At 41.3% G+C, this 24,883-nt stretch overlaps 1 protein-coding gene across 1 annotated transcript in view; it reads right to left on the bottom strand.

Annotated features, from left to right (window-relative positions):
* Window positions 1-10,248: 10,248 nt before the first annotated feature.
* psmd3 (proteasome 26S subunit, non-ATPase 3) overlaps window positions 10,249-24,883 on the bottom strand; it is a 35,797-nt gene continuing 21,162 nt past the window's right edge. The window contains exons 5-12 of the mRNA XM_041173424.1: window positions 23,712-23,902; window positions 22,727-22,830; window positions 22,414-22,528; window positions 20,633-20,752; window positions 18,978-19,081; window positions 17,842-17,997; window positions 16,540-16,590; window positions 10,249-10,612 (exon numbers count right to left, since the gene is read on the bottom strand). Of these exons, the coding sequence (XP_041029358.1) occupies window positions 10,535-10,612; window positions 16,540-16,590; window positions 17,842-17,997; window positions 18,978-19,081; window positions 20,633-20,752; window positions 22,414-22,528; window positions 22,727-22,830; window positions 23,712-23,902 (919 nt within the window). The 3' untranslated portion in view covers window positions 10,249-10,534. The remainder of the gene's footprint in view (window positions 10,613-16,539; window positions 16,591-17,841; window positions 17,998-18,977; window positions 19,082-20,632; window positions 20,753-22,413; window positions 22,529-22,726; window positions 22,831-23,711; window positions 23,903-24,883) is intronic.

Below are 24,883 nucleotides of genomic sequence, written 5' to 3'. Positions count from 1 at the left end.
CAGGAAGATCAAACCCTATGCTGTTGACATTATTCTGATCCATTGTTAGATAAAATGCTGATTAAACCTTTATAAAACACTGATTATGCCTCATAGAGTGTGTAGAGGTGATCTATTAGAATGGTAGTAGGGATGAAAGACTCCCAGTTACATGGAGACACTAGAGGAAACTGGGGTTGTTCTCCGTAGAGTGGGGAGAACTAAGCAAAGATTTTTTTTTATATTTGTTCATGTAATGTGGGCATCACTGGCCAGGCCAACATTCATTACCCATCGATATAAAAATAAAAACAAAAAACTGCGGATGCTGGAAATCCAAAACAAAAACAGAATTACCTGGAAAAACTCAGCAGGTCTGGCAGCATCTGCGGGGAAGAAAAGAGTTGACGTTTCGGGTCCTCATGACCCTTCGACAGAACTAAGTGAATCCCAGGAAGGGTTGAAATATCAATTCATTACCCATCCCCAGTTGCCCTAGTTCAGAGGGCATTTAAGAGTCAACCACATTGCTGTGGGTCTGGAGTCAGGTCAGACCAGGTAAGGGTGGCAGATTCCCTTCTTCTAAAAGGTCATTAGTGAACCAGATGGGTTTTTACAACAATCGTTCCAACATTAGACTTTTAACTCCAGATTTTTATTGAATTCAAATTCCACCATCTGCCATGTTGGGATTCAAACCCAGGTCCCCAGAGCATTACGCTGGCTCTTGGGAATCCTAGTTTAGCAACATTACCACTATGCCTTCACCTCCCCACTAGGTGTTTATAAATTTAAAGGGTTTTGATCGGGTTAATAAGGAGAAATTATTTCCAGTGACCAAAGAATGGGTTATTTAAGCTAATGGCAAAACCAGAAGCTACGTGAAGAAGATGGATTTTAGGCAGTAAGTTATACTAATCTGGAATGCACAGCCTGAAAGGACAGTGGAAACAGATTCAGTAATAACATTCAAAAGGGAATAAGATAATTATTTAAAGAGGAAAAGAAAAGGAAGAATATGGGGAAGGAACAGGGGAGCGGGACTAATTGAATAACTCTTTCAAAGAGCCGGCCTAGTCACGAGGGGCTAAATGATCTCCACTGCTCCATGATTCTGATTGAGGAGTGCTCTTATGGGAGGAGAACTGAAAGACCCCAGTCGAGCTGCAACCCTGCAAGCCAGGAAAAGGAAGAGAAAGTTTTAAAAAATTATAATTCTAGTTGTCTTGCCCAGTGAACAGTTCTTGGGGCTGAATCTATAAGGTGCCCAGTTTACAGTGTTATGTTGTCATGGATTGGAAAAGCTGGCTTAATTGATCCTCATTGAGAGACAAAGGGAGAGACAGACACCAGGCTAACGACTGACTCTTGTCAGTGATCAGCTTTTGGATCTGTGCCAGTGCTTTGTGGGGGAGGGTAAAGCCCAGATAGAGCTGACGTACACAGTGTGGGTGTGATTGGGGGGTGGGTTGTGTGGGGGAGGAGAGTGGGCACAACCTTTGCTCTCAGTTATTGGAAGATATTTGACGTTTTAGTTTGGTGGTAAAGCACAGGAAAAGCTTAACAGTAGAACTGGCCTCCTGCATGAGTAATCCCTACCCATCAGAGTGTCCTTTGCATGGTTCTGATCTTAGAGAGTGTGATGCTCTGCCTACTCCCTCCCTCAGCTGCACTTTCAACCTGGTCATGCTATTCGGTCAGCAATACAGCCAGAGGGAAAAGGGAGCAATGACCCAGGAATTAATCAGAAATGAGAAATATTTAATTTAAGTCCAGTGACACAAGACCTTCTGTTTATTCAATGGGACTGGCTCAAAGCCAGTCAGGGTCTGTTATGTAAGAGCCAGGGTTATTCTGCAACTATAAACAATACACCACCACATCCAAGTAAAAATCAATCTCTGTTTTTTAAAATAATTTGTCTTAGAAACCTCCACCTTGTGCAGTATTGTGATGGGGCGTGTGCTAATGCTGCTACTTTTCTCACTTTTTCTTCCCATGTGTTTCAGGAATGTTTGTTGTATGGTCCCTTACCATGCTCCCAATGACCACACCCAAGTTGCTATTCTTCATTTGTGAAGGTAGAAAGTGAGTGTCAGGAGGCTGTTTGACTGTGGAGTCCATCACGGACAGCTCAGTCCTGTCCTCACCCAATGTTTGATCACGTATAAGGAATCTGCAGTCAGGACCGAGAACACACGCTAAGTCAGGACCGAGAACACACACTAAGTCAGGCCCGAGAACACACGCTAAGTCAGGCCCGAGAACACGCTAAGTCAGGATCGAGAACACATGCTAAGTCAGGACTGAGAACACATGCTAAGTTTCCAACCACGTAATCGAAGTTAATTATAGAACCCTTCCCACTGCACCAACTGAGATCGGCTAACCCAACCCAAACCTTTAATTGGGGCTTATAGAATCATAAAATGGTTACAACACAGAAGGAGGCCATTGGGCCTGGTGTGTCCGTACTGGCTCTCTGAAAGAGCAACTCAGCTAGTCCCACTCCCCTGCTTTTTCCGCGTGGCCCTGCAAGTTTTTTTTGTCTCTTCAGATAATTATCCAATTCCCTTTTGAAATTTTGAAAGCCACAACTGAATCTGCCTCAGGCAGTGCCTTCCAGATCCTAACCTATCTGTGTGTTAAAAGATGGTTTCCCCATTTCACCATTGGTTGTTCTACCATTCACCTTAAATCTTGTTCTCAGCCATCTGCCCGCTGGGAAACAGTCTTAACTTGATTCGTGATGTCAAGTCAGCACCAGGGAGCGACTTTATAAACTGACATGAAGGCAAAACTGAAGTCAGTACAATTTGCCTCGACCTAGTGCCTTGAACTTGGATGTCCCAAAAGTGACTTATATATATTTGAATAGCTTAAGCCTAAATTAAATAGAGAGAGATAGCTGACTGACTGATGTCATTTGATATACATCTCTTCCATGAACATAAAAATATAAGAAACAGGAACAGGAGTAAAAATAAGCCATTCAGCCCTCAAGACTGGGCACTATTTCATAAGATGCTCATACTCAACTCTGCCTTCCCACCTGATCCCCATATTCCTTGATTCCCTAAAATTGATTCCCTAAAATTGAATCCACAAATTGATCCCTCTCAGCCTTGAATATATTCCATGCTTAATGGTTTAAACTGTTTACCCAGGGAGTTGCCATTTAGAGCAAGTGTCATTTTCTGGTTTTTTCCAGTGTAAATTGTGGATGAGCAGTGCCAATCGGCAGCTATCCAGGGAACAATCGCATAGTGGTATTGTTACCAAATTAGTAAATTAGTAATCCAGTGATGTGAATTATCGCACTGGCGACATGAGTTCAAGTCCCACCATGGCTGCTGGGAGAATTTACATTCAATTAATGAATAAATATGGAATAAAATACCAGTCTCATTAATAACAAAAATAAAAATACCTGGAAAAATTCAGCAGGTCTGACAGCATCTGCGGAGAGAAACACAGTTAATGTTTCGAGTCCGAATGACCCTTCATCAGAACTAAGGAAAAATAGAAAAGAGGTGAAATATAAGCTGGTTTAAGGTGGGGGTGGGACAGGTAGAGCTGGATAGAGGGCCAGTGATAGGTGGAGATTGCCAAAAGATGTCATAGACAAAAGGACAAAGAGGTGTTGAAGGTGGTGATATTATCTAAAGGAATGTGCTAATTAAGGGTAGAAAGCAGGACAAGCAAGGTACAGATAGCCCTAGTGGGGGTGGGGTGGGGTAAGGGATCGAAATAGGCTAAAAGAAAAAGATAAAACAATGGATGGAAATACATTTAAAAATAATGGAAATAGGTGGGAAAAGAAAAATATATATAAATTATTGGAAGGGGGAATCGGAAAAGGAGTGGGGATGGAGGAGAGAATTCATGATCTAAAATTGTTGAACTCAATATTCAGTCCGGAAGGCTGTAAAGTGCCTAGTCGGAAGATGAGGTGCTGTTCCTCCAGTTTGCGTTGAGGTTCACTGGAACAATGTGGGCATGAGAGAGGGTGGTGTGTTGAAATGGCAAGCGACAGGGAGGTCTGGGTAATGCTTGCGGACAGACCGAAGGTGTTCCGCAAAGCGGTCACCCAGTCTGCGTTTGGTCTCTCCAATGTAGAGGAAACCGCATTGGGAGCAGCGAATGCAGTAGACTAAATTGAGGGAAGCGCAAGTGAAATGTTGCTTCACTTGAAAGGAGTGTTTGAGCCCTTGGACGGTGAGGAGGGGTAAGTAAAGGGGCAAGTGTTGCACCTTCTGCGGTTGCATGGGAAGATGCCATGGGAGGGGGTAGAGGTGTAGGGAGTGACGGAGGAGTGGACCAGGGTGTCCTGGAGGGAACCATCCCTACGAAATGCCACCGGGGGGGTGAAGGGAAGATGTGTTTGGTGGTGGCATCATGCTGGAGTTGGCGGAAATGGCAGAGGATGATCCTTTGAATGCGGAGGCTGGTGAGTGATAAGTGAGGACAAGGGGGACTCTATTATGGTTCTGGGAGGGAGAGGAACATGTGAGGGCGGATGCACGGGAGATGGGCCGGACACGGTTGAGGGCCCTGTCAACCATCGTGGGTGGAAAACCTTGGTTAAGGAAGAAGGAAGACATGTCAGAAGAACTGTTTTTGAAAGTGGCATCATCAGAACAGATGCGACGGAGGCGAAGGAACTGAGAGAATGGGATGGAGTCCTTACAGGAAGTGGGGTGTGAGGAGCTGTAGTCGAGGTAGCTGTGGGAGTTGGTAGGCTTGTAATGAATATTGGTGGACAGTCTATCACCAGAAATTGAGACAGAAAGGTCAAGGAAGGGAAGGGAAGTGTCAGAGATGAACCATATGAAAATGATGGAGGGTTGGAAATTGGAAGCAAAATTAATAAATTTTTCCAGGTTCAGTCTCATTAATGTTGATTGTAAATCTATCAAATTGTCTTAAGAACCCATTAGGTTCACTAATGCCCTTCAGGGGCGAAAATCTGTCATCTTTACCTAGTGTGGCCTACACGTGACTCCAGATCCACAGCAATGTGGTCGATCCTTAAAACTGCCCTCTGCCGTTACTCAGTTGTATCAAACTGTTACAGAAATAAAGCACTGTGGGTGTACTGACACCACATGGACTACAGTGGTTCAAGAAGGATTGGTGATAAATGCTGGTCTGGCCAGCGATGCTCACATCCTAACAATGAATTTTTAAAAACCCTCACTCTGTCTTGTATAAAAGGAAAGGTTTACATGAGTTTCAGGCTGACTCCGAGCTGCAGTTTTAAAATCATAAGACATAACAATAGGAGCAAAGTTACTGAGATCCTGAACAGACAATGTGAAGAACTGCGGCTAACCTGTTTTCTACCATTATACGTCAATGCTAATAACTTTCCACATGTTTAAAAGAATGTTAATCCCTGTACATAAAAATAAGTGGGGTGTAATTGCTGTTCATCTGGTTATTTTATTGGACTACATTAATCACAACTTGTATTTATGTAACACCTTAAATCTAAAACATCCTAAGGTGCTTAATAGGAGTGTTATCAAACAAAATTTGACATTGAGCCACAGTAAGGGCAGATGATCAAAAGCTTGGTCAACGTGCATGCGAAAGAGAGTAAGAGAGGTGAGGGAGAAATTCCAAAGCGCAGGCAGCCGAAAGGACTGCAACCAATGGTGGAACAATTAAAATCGGGGACCAGAATCCGAGGAGTGCAGATATTTTGAAGGGAAAAATTATCAAAAAGTTGAACGGGTGCTTTAAAAAAAAAAATCAACCAAACTGATCAATTCTTAAAAAGTAAGCAATTTAAGTATTTACATTGGCGTTCAAAATAATTGTTTCTCATTGTTTCCTTTCTCTTGACTTGGATTATGCAGGCATTGCTGAAAGAACACCTGTTGACAGGGAGAGTGTGAGACACAAGTGCCGGAAACAATTGTGCAGAAGCACTGATCTTTATCTCTTTGTATTTCTTTTTAAGAGATTGACTTAAAATTGTTACTAATTATTATGTGCTAACCTGGACTCAGTTATGTTCTCACCTCTTACTCAGATGGATGTGGGCTGAAGTCCTGTTCTGGAGATTTGAGCTTGTCAGCCCGGCTGACACTTGTACCTCGGAGATGCTGCCTTTCAGAAGGTCAAACCCAGGCACCTTCACCATCTGCCCTCTCCGGTGGATGCAAGCTATCTATTTAAAAAGAGCTGGGGAGTTGTGCTGGCCAATATCTACTCTTCAACCGGTTTCTAAAACAAATTATCTGATCATTCTCACATTGCTGTAGGTGGGGTCCTGCTGTGCACAAACTAACAGCAGTGGTTCCTGCATTATTAGTGACTTCGTTAGCTGTCAACGGCTTTGGGGACATTCTGGGGTTATGAAATGGCTCCTATCTAAATGCAAGTCTTCCTTTTCATTAAATATGATGCGGTTAGTTCTCCAGCAAATCACAAGTTCTGCTCTTCAGCCCTGGCGCAGTTTCCAAATTCCCTTAACCTCCCTATTTGCTTCCATATGTTGTTCCAGGAACGAGACTCTGGCTCCTGGTCCCCTTCCTCAGGCGATCTTTTCACAGGTCTACCCCTATATTTCTGTGAGGCCGTTTTTTCCAAAGGGAATAACTGCCTGTCCAATTTCAGAGCTCTGCAGCAGTAGAGAAGACAATGGCCAGTTTACTGACTAAATCATGCCTTTATGTACCACAAATGGCATCTCCTCTCTGAAAACTGATGACACAATTGGGAACAGATAGCAATACAAATAAAGATAGAATCCCCGGGTGATAGTTCATAATGGAATTGTTTGGTGTCATGCTGAACCTTACAGACCAGAAGGACTCCCAGCTTGTGCTGAATTAGTTACTCTCAGCCGGGAGGTAGTAATTGCAGCACAATCGGATGCAGCACACACCCTGACCCAGGAAGGAGAAAATCAGCCAGAGTTCCCATTGCTTATGTGTCTACTGACCTCTACTGGAAAGAGCTTGTCAGCAACACACTGACTCACTGTTTCGATTCCACAGGCATAGGCAGTCCACTACTCTGCTTTTTAAATTGGATTTATTTAAACACACGTACAACATTGTGACCATTCCTTTGTATCACCCAATCATTCCTTTAGCACTTTTTGACTGCAGAGATAAAATCACCATTAAAGGCATTAACAATATTCTGTTAAACCGTGCAGTCATTTCACCACAATTTATAAACTTCAGAAATTAACATTCATTTCCCATGACATATGTTATTCCATAGAACTTCAAAACCTGGTGAAAAGATTAAGGAGCCAGTCCCTGTGCAAGAATTTAACAAATTGTCCATGCAGAGGCAGTAACAACTGAATCTGAACTCAATACTGAGGATTAGCTGTACAATATTGATCAATTGAGGCAGTGACCACACTATTATTTGGCTTTTGTATCTAACTTCACTTTTTTCCCTCCCTATTCATTTTTGCACCTCCCTCATTTCTATTATATTTTTCCCTCCAGTATTTTCCAACTCTTAAGATTTGCCAGTACGTGCTCTGATTCTGTAAATCACAGGCAAACTGAAAATACAGATATATTGCAAAGAACAGTAAAGCTTAAACATCAGAAATGGCATTATAATTGCATACTAATCTCAAAGACTTCGAAAGCGCAACCTTACATTAAAAGTAAAAACGTTACCTATACTCATCCTGTTCTCTCCCTGTGCTATTGTTACCTTAAATGTTATTCTGTTCTATCTTTGGTTCTTAAGTTTATTTTAAAAAATGACTTTTCTCATTACTCCCATAGAATATTTCAGAGGTAGGAGTGAGATTTTTTCCTAAACATCACTAACTCTCCCAAATGCTCAGTTGACTTAAATGAATGTGTAACCAAACCTTGCAGAACAGGAAGATCCCAGGTACAATCCCAGTTTGCCGTGAGTGACCCAATTTCATCCAGTGACAGTTGGCGAGACAACTCCAAGATTTGTATGTCGATGTGGGTAGCATGTGAAGACAGAATTGTTTGGGTGACATAAACTGAAGGCATGTGGAGAATACTCCAGCTAGGACTCAACAGTTTGAGGAGGTGCCAGTGGAAGTACCCAGCCCCAGTAGAAACCTCTAATGGGTCAGCAGGTAGAAGAGAGAAAAGGATTTTTCCATTGGCTGGCGTTCAAAGGCTCATGTGCTGCCAATGAAGAGTCATTATGGCACAGGAGTTTATGCCATCAAGTTTATGCCAACAAAATAATTGCTAATATAGTTTGTCTTAACACTGAATTTCAGAGTCTTGCAGTGTGGCTAAACCAGAATCTGCAGTCTGATCATTGTTGAAGTCAATTTTTGACTCTCTAGCTGCATTGAAAGTTTTCTGTGAATTTTCTGTCTTCATATTTTCCATCTGCATGAAATACTCCAGGACACACTGAAATGAGTTAGATGCAGCATTAAACAATGTTAATATGGTTTAAACAAGCTCCGGAATGGCACCCTCTATACGTTTAGCACTTCCTTTTCCCAAACACACTCCCTCTGTGGTGCTATTATTTACTGCCAAATTACAGTAAGTTTTATCCCGATGTTCACTGGAAAGTCATTGTACACAGGAAGGACCCTGAAAGGTAAGAAAGGCTTTCATTTCCCCGCTCAATTCAAACTTGAGTCCCAGTGACAAAATAACAATATTCTCACACTTGGTACCATCACAGCTCCAAGATAAAAGGAAATAAGGAAAAAAAAGTTATGCTTTTTATAAATCACTGTCAAAGGCAATTTTCAGAGAGCCGGTACCCTGTACAAGATTTCCTTGTCATCATAAGTCATTGCACTTAGTAATTCCCTGTATCAGGCATTTGAGATGTTGACAAGAGAAGGCACTTTGTAAATATAAGTACTATTCTTTGTGTATGAGCACACAATATAGTTTTACTGATGTTAGCATTAGGATGCTTTCATTATTCTCCTGCTCCATTTTCAGGCTTCTGTTTTACACATTAGGGTTCATTCTGAACTCTCAAGTGGTGTCAGGTTTTTTACAAAGAGTCAGAATGCAATTGAGAACAAAGTACATGGGCCTCAGGGGTGTCTCACTGTGCAGTAAACATGCAGATTGTGTTTCAAATGTTCAAATCACCCACCCACCCCCACTATAACTCAATGGGTTTATCTAACGAGGAAGGTCCTCATTCCGATAATAAAAGCAAAATACAGCAGCGACTGGAAACCTGGAATAAAAACAAAGTGCTGAAAATACTTAAGTCAGATATGACTGTTCTGAAGGCACATTCAACTTATATTCAATGGAGACAGAAACAGTTCTCATATTCAACTCGAAACATTAACTGTTTCTCTCTCCACAGAGGCTGTCAGACTTGCTGAGTTTTTCCAGCATTTTCTGGTTTTTATTTAAGTCCTTGGTCCTATTCTGTGCTAATAGTAAATCTTAGCTGGACAGCCATAGGGGCTTTATAACATGGTCTTGACGTTACTGAAATAGGAAAGATGGAAACAAGAGGGGAACCTCAATTCTGATAACTAATCAATGATCAATGTTGAAAGGATAAATATCCTTATGCAGATAGAAGGATTGATGCTCAGTCATCAAATAAAGATCCAGGTTGAAACTGTCAAAGGGAGTTTAGCACCTTCATCCAATCATTGAGAGATCTTCATTGTTAACCTAAATAGTGAGTATCGACAACCAAGCCCAATCCTATCCTAAATTGATGCGCACACACATGCATTTTCAATGTGAGTCATTGGATAATGATTTGGTGCGAGTGTTATTGCTAGTCCAGAGACTCTCAGGCCAATTGTAGCAACCCCTTCTATCACTGCAGCTGAAATGAGCTGAATCAGCAGAGACCGGAGATTGAACCTTAAAGCATTCCTGATCAGTGCATCTTGGCTCGTGGCCATCTTTCCCCAATATGCCATCACACAAGGTTATGGTCTTATCATTTCTGATGCCCCCAGCACATACACGAGGCCAGAAAGTTGATATTTATTGAAAAAGTAATGTCAATGCAATATTTTCAAAGGATAAATATGGACCCTTGGCAAAAGTTAACCTTGAATCAGTTGTCAGGCCCCCATGTGTTATATGTTATTTATCAGCAATTCTCAGGAACCGCTCAACTTTGAGGGCTGAGAACTGATAATTCTTGACTATTTAAACCATTCGGAACACAACATACAACTGATGATGCTAAAATCTGGTTTGACTGGTCCCAGTGGAATTCTCTCTGTCGTTTTAGTAGCCCACGTGAAGAGAATTTTTTTTAAAAAATCACAAATATTTAAGGTTTTATTGACCATATATTTATCATCAGTAAGTTATTGTTTACAAGGCTTAAAGGGACAAAGGTAACTATTCCGAGGATGATAACAGCGAATGAAAAGAAATAAAAGCAGGTAAACATGAGTCAAACCTGGACAGGGTATAACACTCCCATTCTCAAACATGCTGGCTGACTTGAGTCTATTAAAGGGTTTCCACCATACTTTAAAGTCACGATTCTGGTTTTATTTATCTTTACTGTTTGCAGTTACAGTATACCAAATATTTCAGAATCAATATCCCACAAAGGTTCATGGGAATCCATCATCATCATCTTCTGCCATTTCTTTCGCAAACTCCAGATCTTGTTGTTCCCGCTCACGCCGTTCCTGTAAGGCATTAAGTAAGGGACATTTGAAATTTGTACAACAGATTCACGTGAATTCATTTGAAAGACAGAAGAGAGACCTTTATTCATATAGAGCTATGGATCTGAATCATGTTTCGCAGAAATGTTTCTAAAATACTTCCAATATAATTAATTACTCTGAAGTGCAGTGACTCCTGTTAGGTAGGTACAGCTGGGTTTTGTACATGAAGATGCCAAAAGCAGCTAAAAAGATCAGTTAATCTGCTTCTCTTTCGATGTATTTGAATCAAGGAGAAATGTTGGGTAGGACAGAGAGAATTTCCTGCTCTTCTTCAAACGGTGCCGTGGGATCTTTAAAATTTATCTGAATCAACAAAAGAAATGAGGCAAAAACAGAATTACCTGGAAAAACTCAGCAGGTCTGGCAGCATCGGCGGAGAAGAAAAGAGTTGACGTTTCGAGTCCTCATGACCCTTCTGTCGAAGGGTCATGAGGACTCGAAACGTCAACTCTTTTCTTCTCCGCCGATGCTGCCAGACCTGCTGAGTTTTTCCAGGTAATTCTGTTTTTGTTTTGGATTTCCAGCATCCGCAGTTTTTTTTGTTTTTAAAAGAAATGAGGCATTGACTCAATGTTTCATTGGAAGGATGGCACCTCTAAAAAGCAGCACTGTCTCAGTGTGGTACAGTTGTTGCACTGGTCTGCTAAACCACTGTTACAGGCTCAAGTCTTGGGAGTGGGAGCTGAACCCAGAACCTACTGATGCAAAAGTGCTATGTTAACGAGAGTCACAGAGCCATTATGGCACAGAAGAGCACTATTTGGCCCAACAAGTCCATGCCAACTAAAAACATTGCTAATATAGTTTTGTCTTAATGCTGAATTCCATAGCCTTGTGGTGTGGCTAAACTATTTCTATCCAGATTTAAAATTTTCTTCTTTCAGTATTGTACAGTACAGTATTGTCAGAAGTTGCATAAAGACTGGTTTGAGATGGCTGAAAGGTTATGTCCACACAAGGGGTGAAACAATTTACTTCAACTAGGTGGTTATTGTAAATAAGTGACACCTTACAGATTTATATAAGGCAGTCTTCACTTATTTAAAGATAACTGGTTTTCCAAGGGAATAAAAAATGAAATCTGCTTTAAAGCCAAAATGCTTATGTCTGGCTGTGTTGTACTGACCCCGAGTGAGCAGGAAGGATGGCACCAGGGACCACTTCAGTGATGGATGTTGGAACTGTAGCGTGTCTGGGATCTCACCCAATAATAACTCCACCATAATAAGCAACTTTATGAACTGTTTGCTTGAAGCCTGAAATTAATGGTCCTCTATCACATCTCCCGTAGGAATTCATCCAATTCCTTTTTAAAACCTCGCTATGGTTTTCTATTCCACGTTCCATTATCCTAATTTTATTTAAAAGCTGCTTAAATTTCCTATTTTCATTTGACCCCCTTAATTTTAAATAGTTTCCTTGAATCCCATGTCACCAGAAGAATGTTCCCGAATCCAAGTTCCCCATGGCCGTCAAAATTTTAACAGCCTCCACTAAGTCTTGCTCAGTTACAGGGTGATGCCCAGGGAATGTAGACTCCTGCATAATTTTCCTCAAGTTCAGGAGTTAACGTCCTGGCTATCTTTGATATTCCCAACAATAATTCTACACCTTCCTCATAATACAGAACACCAAATTAAATACATTTGCCCGGATTTGGCTTTAACAGCTTCATCAACATCAGTCTCAGTCCTACAAATCGGACCTTTAGCTATACGCCCAATATTCAAAGTTGGGTGCAAAATTGATTTCAACAATCTATCCAACAAACTCCCTGAAATCTCATTCTTCCTCTGTCACTTGAAGCAGGTCACAGAACGATTACGTCAAAGGAGGCCATTCTGGCCATCATGTCTCTACACACTCTCTGTAAGAGCAGCTCAGCTAGTCCCACTCCCCCTGCCTTTCCCTGTAGTTTTGCGAATTTCTCTTCAAATAACTATCCAGTTTCCTTTTAAAAGCCACGATCAACTTTGCCACCACCACACTCTCAGGCAGTGCATTCCAGGTGATCACTTAATATGTGCTCATTTCTGTCTTCTACCTAATTTCATCACTTTGACCATAATGTTTTGAACTCCATCGGCATCTGTCTGCCCATTGATTAAACTTGCCCAAATCCCTTTAGGTGATCACACATTAACATTACTGCTCGCTGCATCCAATTTGGTGGTATCCACAAGCATAGGCACCTTGGAAATTATCTGTCCTCTAAGTTATATTCAAAAGTATTAGTATCAACATTAACCCTGATCAATGGCATCAGCAACCAGTTCCAACGTGCCACCTTCCCACACTTTGCCAATTTTGCAATCTACTTTTCAGTTACACAGCAAACCCCTAGCCTATTACTCTGCATCTATCCCATGGGAACACATTTTACAATTGTTACATTGAATACCTGCCTCCCTGAAATCTAGTTAGAGAACATCCACTGCCTGATATTTACCAAATAGAGGTGTAACCTCCTTGAAGAAATCTGCTGAATTAGTCATAACATTCCCTTCGGAAGCTGGATCTTTAAATCAGTCCTTCCAAATCATCTATTATGTTGCTTTCCCCCGCTCCCACATCAAAGCCTCAAACAGCTTCCCTATAATCACAGAGATAAAAACAAAAAAACTGCAGATGCTGGAAATCCAAAACAAAAACAGAATTACCTGGAAAAACTCAGCAGATCTGGCAGCATCGGCGAAGAGAAAAGAGTTGACGTTTCGAGTCCTCATGACCCTTCGACAGAACTTGAGTGAGTCCACTCAAGTTCTGTCGAAGGGTCATGAGGACTCGAAACGTCAACTCTTTTCTTCTCCGCCGATGCTGCCAGACCTGCTGAGTTTTTCCAGGTAATTCTGTTTTTGTTCCCTATAATCACATTTGTTACTTTCATCAATTTATATGGACCAGCCATATAAATACAGTGGCTACAAGAGCAGGTCAGAAGCTGGGAATTCTGAGACAAGTAACTCACCTCATGACTGCCCCAAGTCTGTCCACCATCTACAAGGCACAAGTCAGGTGTGTGATGGAATATGATCCACTTGCCTGGATGAGAGTAGCTCCAACAACACAAGAAACTTGGCACCATCCAGGACACAGCAGGATGCTTGATTGACATCCCATCCACAACCTTAACATTCACTCCTTCCACTACCGGCACACAGCGGCAGCAGTGTGTACCATTTATAACATGCACTGTAGCAACTCTCCGAGGCTTTTTCAACAGCAATTTCCAAACCTGCAACCTATACCACCCAGAAGACAAGGGTAGCAGGTGCATAGGAACACCACCACCACCTGCAAGATCCCCCTCAAGCCACATACCATCCTGACTTGGAACTATTTTTCCGTTGCTTCACTGTCGCTGGATCAAAATCCTAGAACTCCCTTCCTAACAGCAATGTGGGTGTCCATAAGACCATAATACATAGGAGCAGAAATTAGGCCATTCAGCCCATCGAGTCTGCTCTGCCATTCAATCATGGCTGATAAGTTTCTCAACCCCAATCTCCCGCCCTTTCCCCGTAACCTTTGATCCCCTTACCAATCAAGAACCTATCTATCTCGGTCTTAAATACACTCAATGACCTGGCCTTCACAGCCTTCTGTGGCAATGAATTCCATAGATTCACCACTCTCTGGCTAAAGAAATTTCTCCTCATCTCTGTTCCAAAAGGTCTTCCCTTTACTCTGAGGCTGTGCCCTCGGGTCCTAGTCTCTCCTACTAATGGAAACATCTTCCCTACGTCCAATCTATCCAGGCCTTTTGGTATTCTGTTAGTTTCAATCAGATCCCCCCTCATCCTTCTAAACTCCATCGAGTATAGACCCAGAGTCATCAAACGTTCCTCATATGTTAAGCCTTTCATTCCTGGGATCATTCTCGTGAACCTACTCTGGACCCTCTCCAGGACCAGAACATCCTTCCTGAGATACGGGGCCCAAAATTGCTCTCAATATTCTAAATGTGGTCTGACCAGAGCCTTATAAAGCCTCAGCAGCACATCCCTGCTTTTATATTCTAGTCCTCTCGAAATAAATGCCAACATTGTATTTGCCTTCCTAACTACCGACTCAACCTGCAAGTTAATCTTAACAGAATCCTGGACTAGGACTCCCAAGTCCCTTTGCACTCCAGATTTCTGAATTCTCTCCCCATTTAGAAAATAGTCTATGCCTCTATTCTTCCTACCAAAGTGCATGACCTCACACTTCCCCACGTTGTATTCCATCTGCCACTTCTTTGCCCATTCTCCTAACCTGTCCAAATCCTTCTGCAGCCTCCCCGCCTCCTCAATACTACCTGTCCCTCCACCTATCTTTGTATCATCTGTAAACTTAGCCAGGATGCCCTCAGTTCCTTCATCTAGATCATTAATGTATAAAGTGAAAAGTTGTGGTCCCAACACAGCCTGAGAAGGACTCCCTTATCCCCACTCTCTGCCTCCTGCCAGACAGCCAATCTTCTATCCATGCTAGTACCTTGCCTCTAACACCATGGGCTCTTATCTTACTGAGCAGCCTCCTGTGCAGCACCTTGTCAAAGGCTTTCTGGAAGTCCAAGTAGATAACATCCATTGGCTCTCCTTTGTCTAACCTACTCGTTACCTCCTCAAAGAATTCTAAGAGATTTGTCAGGCATGACCTCCCCTTGATGAAACCATGCTGACTTTGCCCAATTTTACCATGCACTTCCAAGTATTCTGAAATCTCATCCTTAATAATGCACAAGAACATATGAATTAGGAGCAGGAGTAGGTCACTTGGCCCCTCGAGCCTACTCTGCCATTCAATAAGATCACGGCTGATCTGACTGTAACCTCCCGTCTACTCCCGATAGTCTTTCACCCCCTTGTTTATAAAGAATTTATCTACCTCTGCCCTGAAAATATTCAAAGACTCTGCTTCCACCACCTTTTGAGAAAGGGAGTTCCAAAGACTCACGACCCTCAGAGAAAAAAAATTTCTCTTCATCTGTCTTAAATGGCGACACCTTATTTTTAAACAGTGACCCCTAGTTCTAGATTCTCCCACAAGAGGAAACATCCTCTCCACAACCTTAAAGGTTTCAATCAAGCCACCTCTTACTCTTCTAAACTCCAGTGGATACAAACATAGCCTGTCCAACATTCCCTCATATGATAACCCATCCACTCCAGGTATTAGTCGAGTAAGTCTTTTCTGAACTGCTTCTAATGCATTTACATCCTTCAATAAGGAGACCAATACTGTACACAATACTCCAGATGTGGTCTCACCAGTGCCCTGTATAACTGAAGCATAACCTCCCTACTTTTATATTCAATTCCCCTCGCAATAAACAGTAACATTCTATTAGCTTTCCTAATTACTTGCTGTACCTGCATCCTAGCCTGTTGTGACTCATGCACTAGGACACCCAGATCTCTCCGAATCTCTCACCATTTAGATAACATGCTTCTTTTTCATTCTTCCTGCCAAAATGGACAATTTTCACATTTGCCCACATTATATACTCCAATTGCCAGAACCTTACCCACTCACAATCTGTCTACGTCCCCTTGTAGCCTCTAAGTCCTCTTCACAACTTACTTTCCTACCTATATTTGTGTCAACAGCAAATTTAGCAACCATTCCTTCGATCCCTTCATCCAAATCATTGACATAAATTGTAAAAAAGTTGAGGCCTCAGCACTGATCCCTATGGTACACTACTCGTTAAATCCTGCCGACCAGAAAGAGACCCTATTATGCCTATTCTCCGTTTCCTGTTCGCTAGCCAATCTTCTATCCACGCCAGGCTCACCACCACCTTCTCAAGAGCAGTTAGGGATGGACAACAAATGTTGGCCTAGCCAGTGACACCCACATCCTATGAAAGAATAAAAAAAGAACAATGGAAACCTTACCTCGGCTGACTCCAGATCTTTGTTGTATGACTTGGGTGGGAATCGCATTGCCTGTAAAGCAGAAGTGAACATTTGAGATTTCTAGGGTTGAGAAACAATAAAGTTCTAAATGATAAGCTTGTCTTAATGTTCTGATACAATAGAACTGTCTTGGGGCAAATCCTGTTAGCTCCAGAACTAAAGTACTGAATTTTGTTTCCAGTCAGGCCTGAATGCGTTCCATCACAAAGCTCTAACTGCTCCAAAATAGGTTAGTAAATCGAGAACTTTGTGGCTACAGATATCTCACTCACTTCAAAGCCAATAATCCCAGTGCAGCTGCACAGATGTGGCACTGGGCCACACAATGCTAGCCTTCAAATAAGATAACTTTTAAAGAAAATGGCATCAATTGTTGCAAAATAATCTTGCCACATAATCCTTTTGCTGAATAGGAATATTTTTTACAAACTAGAGATTAGAAGTTAAAGAAAAAAGACATTTTCTAGAGAATCAGATTCTACCAAATCCATATAAACTGCACCACTTCAATAGGTTCCTCACTGACAGTTCATTCCTCGTCAGGAACAGTAACATAGTGGTTATGTTACTGAACTATTCACCCAGAGGCAGGGGGATGAGTTCATGTCCCACAAGGCAGCTGGGAATTTAAATTCAATTAATTAAATAAATCTGGAATTAATAAAAAAAAATGGCTAGTGTATCAGTAATGGTGGCCATATAACCAGCAGACTGTCATACAAAAACACCTGGTTCACTAATATCCTTTAGGGAAAGAAATCTGCTTTTCTTACCCAGTCTGATCTGTACGTGACTTCAGACCCACAGCAATAAGGTTGACTCTTAATTGTCTTCTGAAATGGCCTATCAAGTCACTTAATTGTCAACAAGGTTGCTCACCTTCTCAAGGGCAACTAGGGATGGGTAATAAATGCTGGCCTTGCCAGCGACACACACATTCCAATAGAAACAAATGCTTCTGCGCCCTCGCGCAAATTCTGCACAGATTTTCGATCTATAAGCAGGAAAGGTAGTAGAAAGAATATGGAGGAGTAATTTTTGCTGAGAAGAGCACTTGGTCTACGTGAACAACAACCCAAACAGTCAAACGAATGAGATGTTGAGCTGTCCACTGTAATCAAAACCTTAAGTTTAAAAAAGGCTGACTTATGTATCACTCTAATCTGAAAACTACGGATCAGAAATAATTCTACATTCACGCCAGTCTTAGTTGTTCATTTATCATTCTAAAAGTTCAATTCAATCAACTATGGAAAGGAGCCTGGTGTGTTTCTGCCTTACTTTGACAGACATGTTGTGGATATCCAAACAGAAGGAGATTCTCTGGTGGAATGCCAGTTGAGGCTCTCTTGTGCCATAAATGTCGATGGTCTCTTTAGACTGGACGTATCCTCTCTCATGGTTAATAGAGGCTTCAATCACTCCATCACGAATGGCCTGGTTAAAAAAAGAAAATTAGAATGCTTCTCCACGCACCCCCCTCCCTGATGTACCTTTCTCCCTTCCTCTTTTGAAAGTGGTGTATCCTGCTGGGTTTTGCAAGTGTCAACAGCCCCTCAGTTTCTGACTTAAGCAGGCACTCTTCATGCAAGAGGCTAGAAAGTGAATGGTATCAGAGGGTTCAAGAATGTCAGGCCACCACTGAGGCCAACCTTAACTGGAACCAAAATATACTTTACAGCAGGAGTCACTGGATATTCATTGGAAGATTTTCTCTCTGCTTAACAAGAGGCCACCGGTAACACTGTTGCTGACAGTCAGATGGAGAACCACTCAAAATACTCCCCCTCATCAGACTTTCTTCTCAGTCTACCAGCTGAGCACCACCACCCCTGTCCCGCTGATGCTATGCTAGCTCCCTCAGTGATTAAATTCCATTCCAAATTCTCAATAGGTAAAAACCACCACTGTGCCAATTACATTTTTCCCACATTATTTTAATTTTCCCATCACTCCTCCTTAGTTTTCAGTATCACGTTTCATTTTCCAACCAGGAGCGCAGCATACATTTATGACTGGAGGCTGGGTGTTGTTAAGACTGACCCAGAGAAGCTATTTCCCAAACCCACAAGGAAGTGCCACCTTCTTGAAAACTGGATCTCATATAAACAACCCATCAATTCACAGCACACTGATCTTCCAACCCATGGCCCCATGTATTATAAGTGATCAAAAAGACAATATTGGTTTGAGGGAAATTTCTATTTTTAACATTCTATTTTTAACTTTCCAATCAAAATATTGAAGAATTTCAGAAAGTAAAATAGAAAGTAAAAAAAAGTTAAAAATAGATCCTGAAACATGAATCTATATCTTTTGGTTACTGATTGATCTGCTGTCCGTTCACTGTACTTTTTGTTTGAATTTCAGAATTCTAGCAACCAAACTCTTTTTTTAACCCCTCCTATTGAAGTTACCTTGGCGACTATAAACTCAGCATCTTCAGGACTGTCCAGCTGCAGTTTCTGTGCTATGTCAGTGAGAGAGATGCGGGAGTAAGATAAACTAATCATCCTTACACCTGTAGGGGAAAGAGAAGAGATTTTAAAAAGTGCATATGATTCAAATGTTTAATTTTTCAGGGATTACACTTTTACAGCAAGCATTAACAAAACATACTAAAGATATCGGGGCTTTTATTTTGAAGGGCAGTGCATTAAATAGAGGAAGACAGTCGTATATCTGATTCATTTTAGAAGATAATCCTGTAGCTCTGGACTCTTTCCCTCCCAGGCTACTGGTTCCATCTCTCAGGCTCTCAATCTGCCACTGGCCTCTCCAGTTCTTAGTCTGCTCCTGCTTTTTCTCTAATATCTGGATATTTTAAAATGCTGTCTCAACTCTCCAAGACTTTGCAGCCTTAAAAACCGTATCGATGGAAGAAGAGGTCCAGTTTCAATCCCTGTGCTGCAGCAGCAGTGAATAAAGCACCAAACATATATTAAATTCAAACAAATTACATTCAGGGCAACTGTTCCATAAGTCACCGTGCCAACTGAAAAAGCAGAACATTAATTTTGTGACTGTGCCTCCTGCCACTAGTCAGAGGGAGCAAAGAGTTGACCAGAATTCACATCTTAAATCAACCTGTAAGGCAGACAACAAAAATAAAGAAAGAGAAAGAGAGTGAGAGAGAGGGGGGAAGAAAACAGTGAGAGAGCAGAAGGAGAGCAGCAGAACAGATGCTAGAGAGTCAATTACCAGCCTAAACCATTATATAAATACAAGCTTGTTCTTTTTGACATCGAGACCTCACTGTAAAACCGGCAAACCACATGATGTTCAGTCAACTGCTGCTCTTTGAAGTTAGGGTTGAAATGTTAACTGCCTTATATAGCAGACATTTATTTTTTTCGGCTACAAAGTACAGAGGCTGGTCCTGCACTGGGACACCTTAGACGCGAGCATAAAATAACTGATACCCTCCTCTATGCTTTGACAGTGCACCTTAAGCCTCAGATTTATTACTCCACTCATGAATTTTACATCTCCTATACCACCAGTATTTGTGTTCTCTGAATGGGATTGCCAGTGTAACGCCAAATTAGACTAGCTGTGCTTTGGTTTCACATCCATGCGGATCTGGGTTTCTATAACCAACAATACCTTTAAATTACTAACTGCAACCTTGTCAATCAAATGAACCGAGTGGACAATAATGACTGAGACTAACGTATTCTGTGCTGCTTATACAGATGCCCTTTCCAGCACTGGATTGTGGGTAGAAACAGGAACATTGGCTAATTTTCTCTCTCCCCACTCAGGGACATGGAACCGCAGTTTCCCGACTCCAACCCTAGCCGAGATCAACGTGGACTGAAATTCAAACCAGATCAAAATTGTGGTTGGTGTGGCTCAGTTCCATTCTCCTCAGAACATCCACTTTACTGAGCTGACACCACTCCAGGTGGCTCGAGCAAGATTGCTAGAAAAATGAGAGCAAAACAAGAACTGGAATATGAATTTTCCAAATGTGACGGTCAGTCTAGATGTCCTGGCCTGGCAGCAGGTGCCAAAGTAACTAAATGGGCAGCGGATGAAAAACTGCTGAATTCTTAGATTGAATGCTGACCTGTTTTGATGACATTGTGTCGCAGGCGGATGATCAGCGTGTAGGTGCCGTCAGTCTGAAACTTCTCGCCAAACTGCTCTAAAACCTGGTTAAACTTGGCCAAGTTCCCAGTTCGCACAGCTGGAGGAGGGGGGGGAAGACAAAAACGTGAAGCTCTTCATCCTAATTGGGAACAGTGCGAGTACAGCACGTTCCGAACAGGTGCTAAATGATTTCATTTTACATGCAGTAGCTTTTAAACAGAGTTTTCGTCTAATTAAAATATAAGCAGCTCAAGGAAAAGATCCTGTTAAACTATGGCGACTGGAGTATAGGGTAAAACGAAGAAAACAAACCTTTTAGTTACAAAACACCGTAGCAAATTGAGTGAAGAACACAAAAGAATCTTAAGACCCAATTAAAACAAATCAGAATTATTGCCAGTCATTACAATAATATGGTCAAGATCAAGTCCGAGTTTCCAAGATCAAAAGCTTTACACCACAATAATTTTAGTGTTTCTGAAATTTGATAAAGGTGTGTGCTTTTCGGCAACCAGTGTCATCATCGTCATGTGCTTCTAGTAGAAGGCAGCTTAAAACTTCCACACTGTATCCAAGCTTTTTGTCTTTGTGGCCTCATTATTATGTACCAAGCAGCCTCAGTGGTCACAAAGTTTAAATTGATGTTCTCATAAATTTGCATGCAGCTCAAGTTGCTGACAGTAAGTGATGTAACTGCACTAAATCAGCCCTATACAAACCTCCGGAACAGCAAAATTCAAATGGGACAAGTCTACTGATAAGATCCAGAAGCACAAATATGACACAATTATCTACACTTTAAGGCTGCATTTCCAGGGCTTCATGGAGTCACAGGCTGAACATCCTGTTCTATTCTGTCCCAACAATGCAACCTTAGGTCAGTCTTCAGCAGCCACAAGAAACAATCCTGTGGTGCCTCTGAGCATTCCTACCAAATTACAGACAGTTTATCCTGAAGCTTCAAAGTCAGTCTTGATTGAGGCTATTCTAAATAATCACAATTCTGGCCAAAAATAATGAGATTTTGATTTCATCAATCTAGGCTGGTTTCAAAACCACAGACGGCAGAGATACTAATCCACTGTGCCTTCAGCTCCATGTTTTAGTAATGGAAAAACTGTTGCTGTTTTAACAAACCAGCAGGTGGCTATGTGCTCTGTTGCTAATACTGGAGCGCACAGGGACTAAAAGTAAACTTATGGAAGTTAATGAAATCCAATAGCCCATTTAACCTCAACTAACAGGATTGGATCAAATTAATCACACTGAGTTAAACAGTTTAAATTTTAAACAAACTGCACCTATTGTTATAATACATCGGACATCTCAGAAGACACAGCTTAAGAATCAGTCATTATGGCATAGGCCATTTGGCCCATCGACTCCATGTCAACTAAAAAAACCGCTTATATAGTTTTGCCTTAATGTTGAATTCCACAGCCTTGTAATCTGGCTAAACTACTTCTATCCAGAATTAATACATCCTCCTTTCAGTGTTTAGTGCAATATTGTGAAAAGCTGCATAAAGACTGGTTTGAGATGGCTAAAGGGCTGTGTCCGCACAAGGGGTCAAACAATTTACTTCAACTAGATGGTGCTATTAGCTGTTCTGTAAATACGTGACACCTTACGGATGCAAACAAGGCAATCTCTTCGCTTGCTTAATTCTAGAGAAAGTTTCAGGGCTTTCCAAGAGAAGAATAAAAATGAAATCTGCTTTAAAGCCAAAATGCTTGTGTTTATCTGTATTGTACTGACCCTGAGTGAGCAGGAAGTATGGCATCAGGGACCGCTTGAGCGATGGTTGTCGGAACTGTAGCCTGTCTGGGATCTCACCCAATAGTAACTCCACCACAATAAGCAACTTATGAACCTGGTAATTAAATAAACAAAACTAATTTTATGAGGAATGTAAACACATTTATAGAGCCACCAGTATATTTAAGAGGAATAATATTTAAGAGAGAAACGTACTCCCTTTATTTTTCATTTAAGAGGGATTTCTATTGTCTTTAAAAACTACACCACTAAGCTACAATTCTTTTAAAACAAAACTACGTTTTTAACTCACTGTTTGCTTGAAGCCGACTGCAGTGTGCTGTGGAGCTTTTCGCAGAGCATTAGTCAGGGTTCTCCGTGCTTCTGAGTATTCTAACTGAATTGCTTTAATACGACCTGAAAGCAACAAGCACTTTTTTTTTTTTAAATCACAAAAACCTACATGGATATACCAATAACATCCAACCAGCATCTATACAGAAAAAATTTCAATGCAGCAAACAAGTTACTCACTAACTGAGATTTTGCTAGGGCTGCAAAGCATCCTTCTAACAGCTATTTGCAAGTTGTGTACAGTATAATGCACAACAGTACTACAGGAGTATTCTCCAGCTATCAAGAGTGATGGAAGATCTGCCATCATGAAAGGTAATTACTAATAACACTTCAAAAACTATGACTCACACAAAAAGGAAAAAGGCTGTGTCGTGACTGGGGAATAACTGAAAAGGCATTTCAGAAAGCACAAAATCTCTCAAGTGTCTTTATTTTGCTTTTTTTCTTAAATGATTGCATCAGCCATGACTCAGTTAAGAGCACTCTGGCCTCTGAGTCAGAAGATTGTGGGCTTAAGCCTCACTGCAGCGATCTAAAGCACAAAAATCAGACAGACACTCCAGTGCAGTACCAAGGGAGTGCCACACTGTCAGAGGTGTTGTCTTTCAGATGAAACAGTAAACTGAGGGTCCAACTGGTGTTTACAAAAAATCCCATGGCATTCTTCCAAAGAACAGCAGGTGCCCTGGCCAATATTTATCCCTCAATCAACATCACTGAGAAAAAGAGATTATCTGGTCATTGTCACATTGCTGTTTGCGGGAGCTTGCTGTGCACAAATTGGCTGCCACGTTTCCTACATTACAACAGTGACTGCACTTCAAATATATTTCATTGGCTGTAAACTACTTTGGAATATCCTGAAATTGTCAATGGCACTATATAAATGTAAGTTTTTGTTTAATAGTTACTTCACATTGAAAGATTGGACTGAGCCTCACCAGTGTAATACAGATATCTTGCCCACTCGTTGTTATTAGCCTGTTCTGGGAAAATGGATTTGGAGACAAGCTTCTCTGCCTGATCGTACAGGTTATATTGCAAGTAGTTTCTCAATAACAGGTTCAGCAGAGTGGCCTGTCCATCAGCGTCATGGCGAAGGGTGGCTGTCCTCAAACGCGCATGCAAGAAACTTAGAAATAATAGATTAGTTACTCATAATGTTATAAAATTACACTTAGGGTCAGAGTGAAGATACTCGCCACTCTGGTCCTTCACTTTATGAGAGCATAAAGAGTCTATGAATCTATAGCAAGTGGCTATGGGTTTAGAATTAATATTAGAATCATGAGATGGAAGGTCAGAAGAATCTTAATCTTACAAAGGGTTATTTAATCATGAAATACATGATGGCCAGTTGCTACTGAAGGCAAATGGATCATTTAATTAAACACTAAATTCTGCAACCCATCAAGGCCAAATTCTGTAGCAATACCACCAAGTTCTGAAGTAAGTCTGCCAGCATTTGGGGACATTTCACTCTTAATAAATATTTTTTAGGGAACAGCATATCCATCATCTTCAGCCTCAAGCACATAACTAACTCCTCTGCCACTAATTCATCCCTCACCCCTCATCAGCTGAAACACACCTTAGTGTTCAGTTTGAACCCCAGCTAAGTTTTAAATCCCAAAGCCTATCCATCACCATGACTATTTACTCGCACCTCTACAACACTACCACTAAATTTACAATAGGGGATAAAGTTTGGAAAACAAATGGAAAATATGGCTGGGTAGGTATACTCAGGCCTCAGAATCATTGATCTCCTGAGGGTCTGATTAAAAGGCACAGGGAAACAGAATGATATCAGCTAGCTTAGATGTGGAACCAGCACATACATAATAGCCCAAATGTCTTTGTGCTGAAATGTCCATGATTTTATGTATCTACTTATACTTTTAAGTAGGTAGCAACCAGCAGTGGGACAATGTCTTAATATTTGCTCCTTGTTGGTGACCCGAGTTCCAGTTGTGGTATTCCCACTATGAAATTGGCAAGCACAATACAGCGATTAAACCTGACAAGTTCCTGATCACTATGGTTTATTACCTATCATCTGGGAACTAATGCGGTAACTTTTGCTGATGGAAGTATCAAGATATACTAATTC

The sequence above is a fragment of the Carcharodon carcharias genome, chromosome 23 (genome assembly GCF_017639515.1).
Source record: "Carcharodon carcharias isolate sCarCar2 chromosome 23, sCarCar2.pri, whole genome shotgun sequence".
In the NCBI taxonomy this organism is placed as follows: Eukaryota; Metazoa; Chordata; class Chondrichthyes; order Lamniformes; family Lamnidae; genus Carcharodon; species Carcharodon carcharias.
The sequence above is the reverse complement of the archived record's forward strand: the minus strand, read 5'-3'. Positions and strand labels throughout refer to the sequence as shown.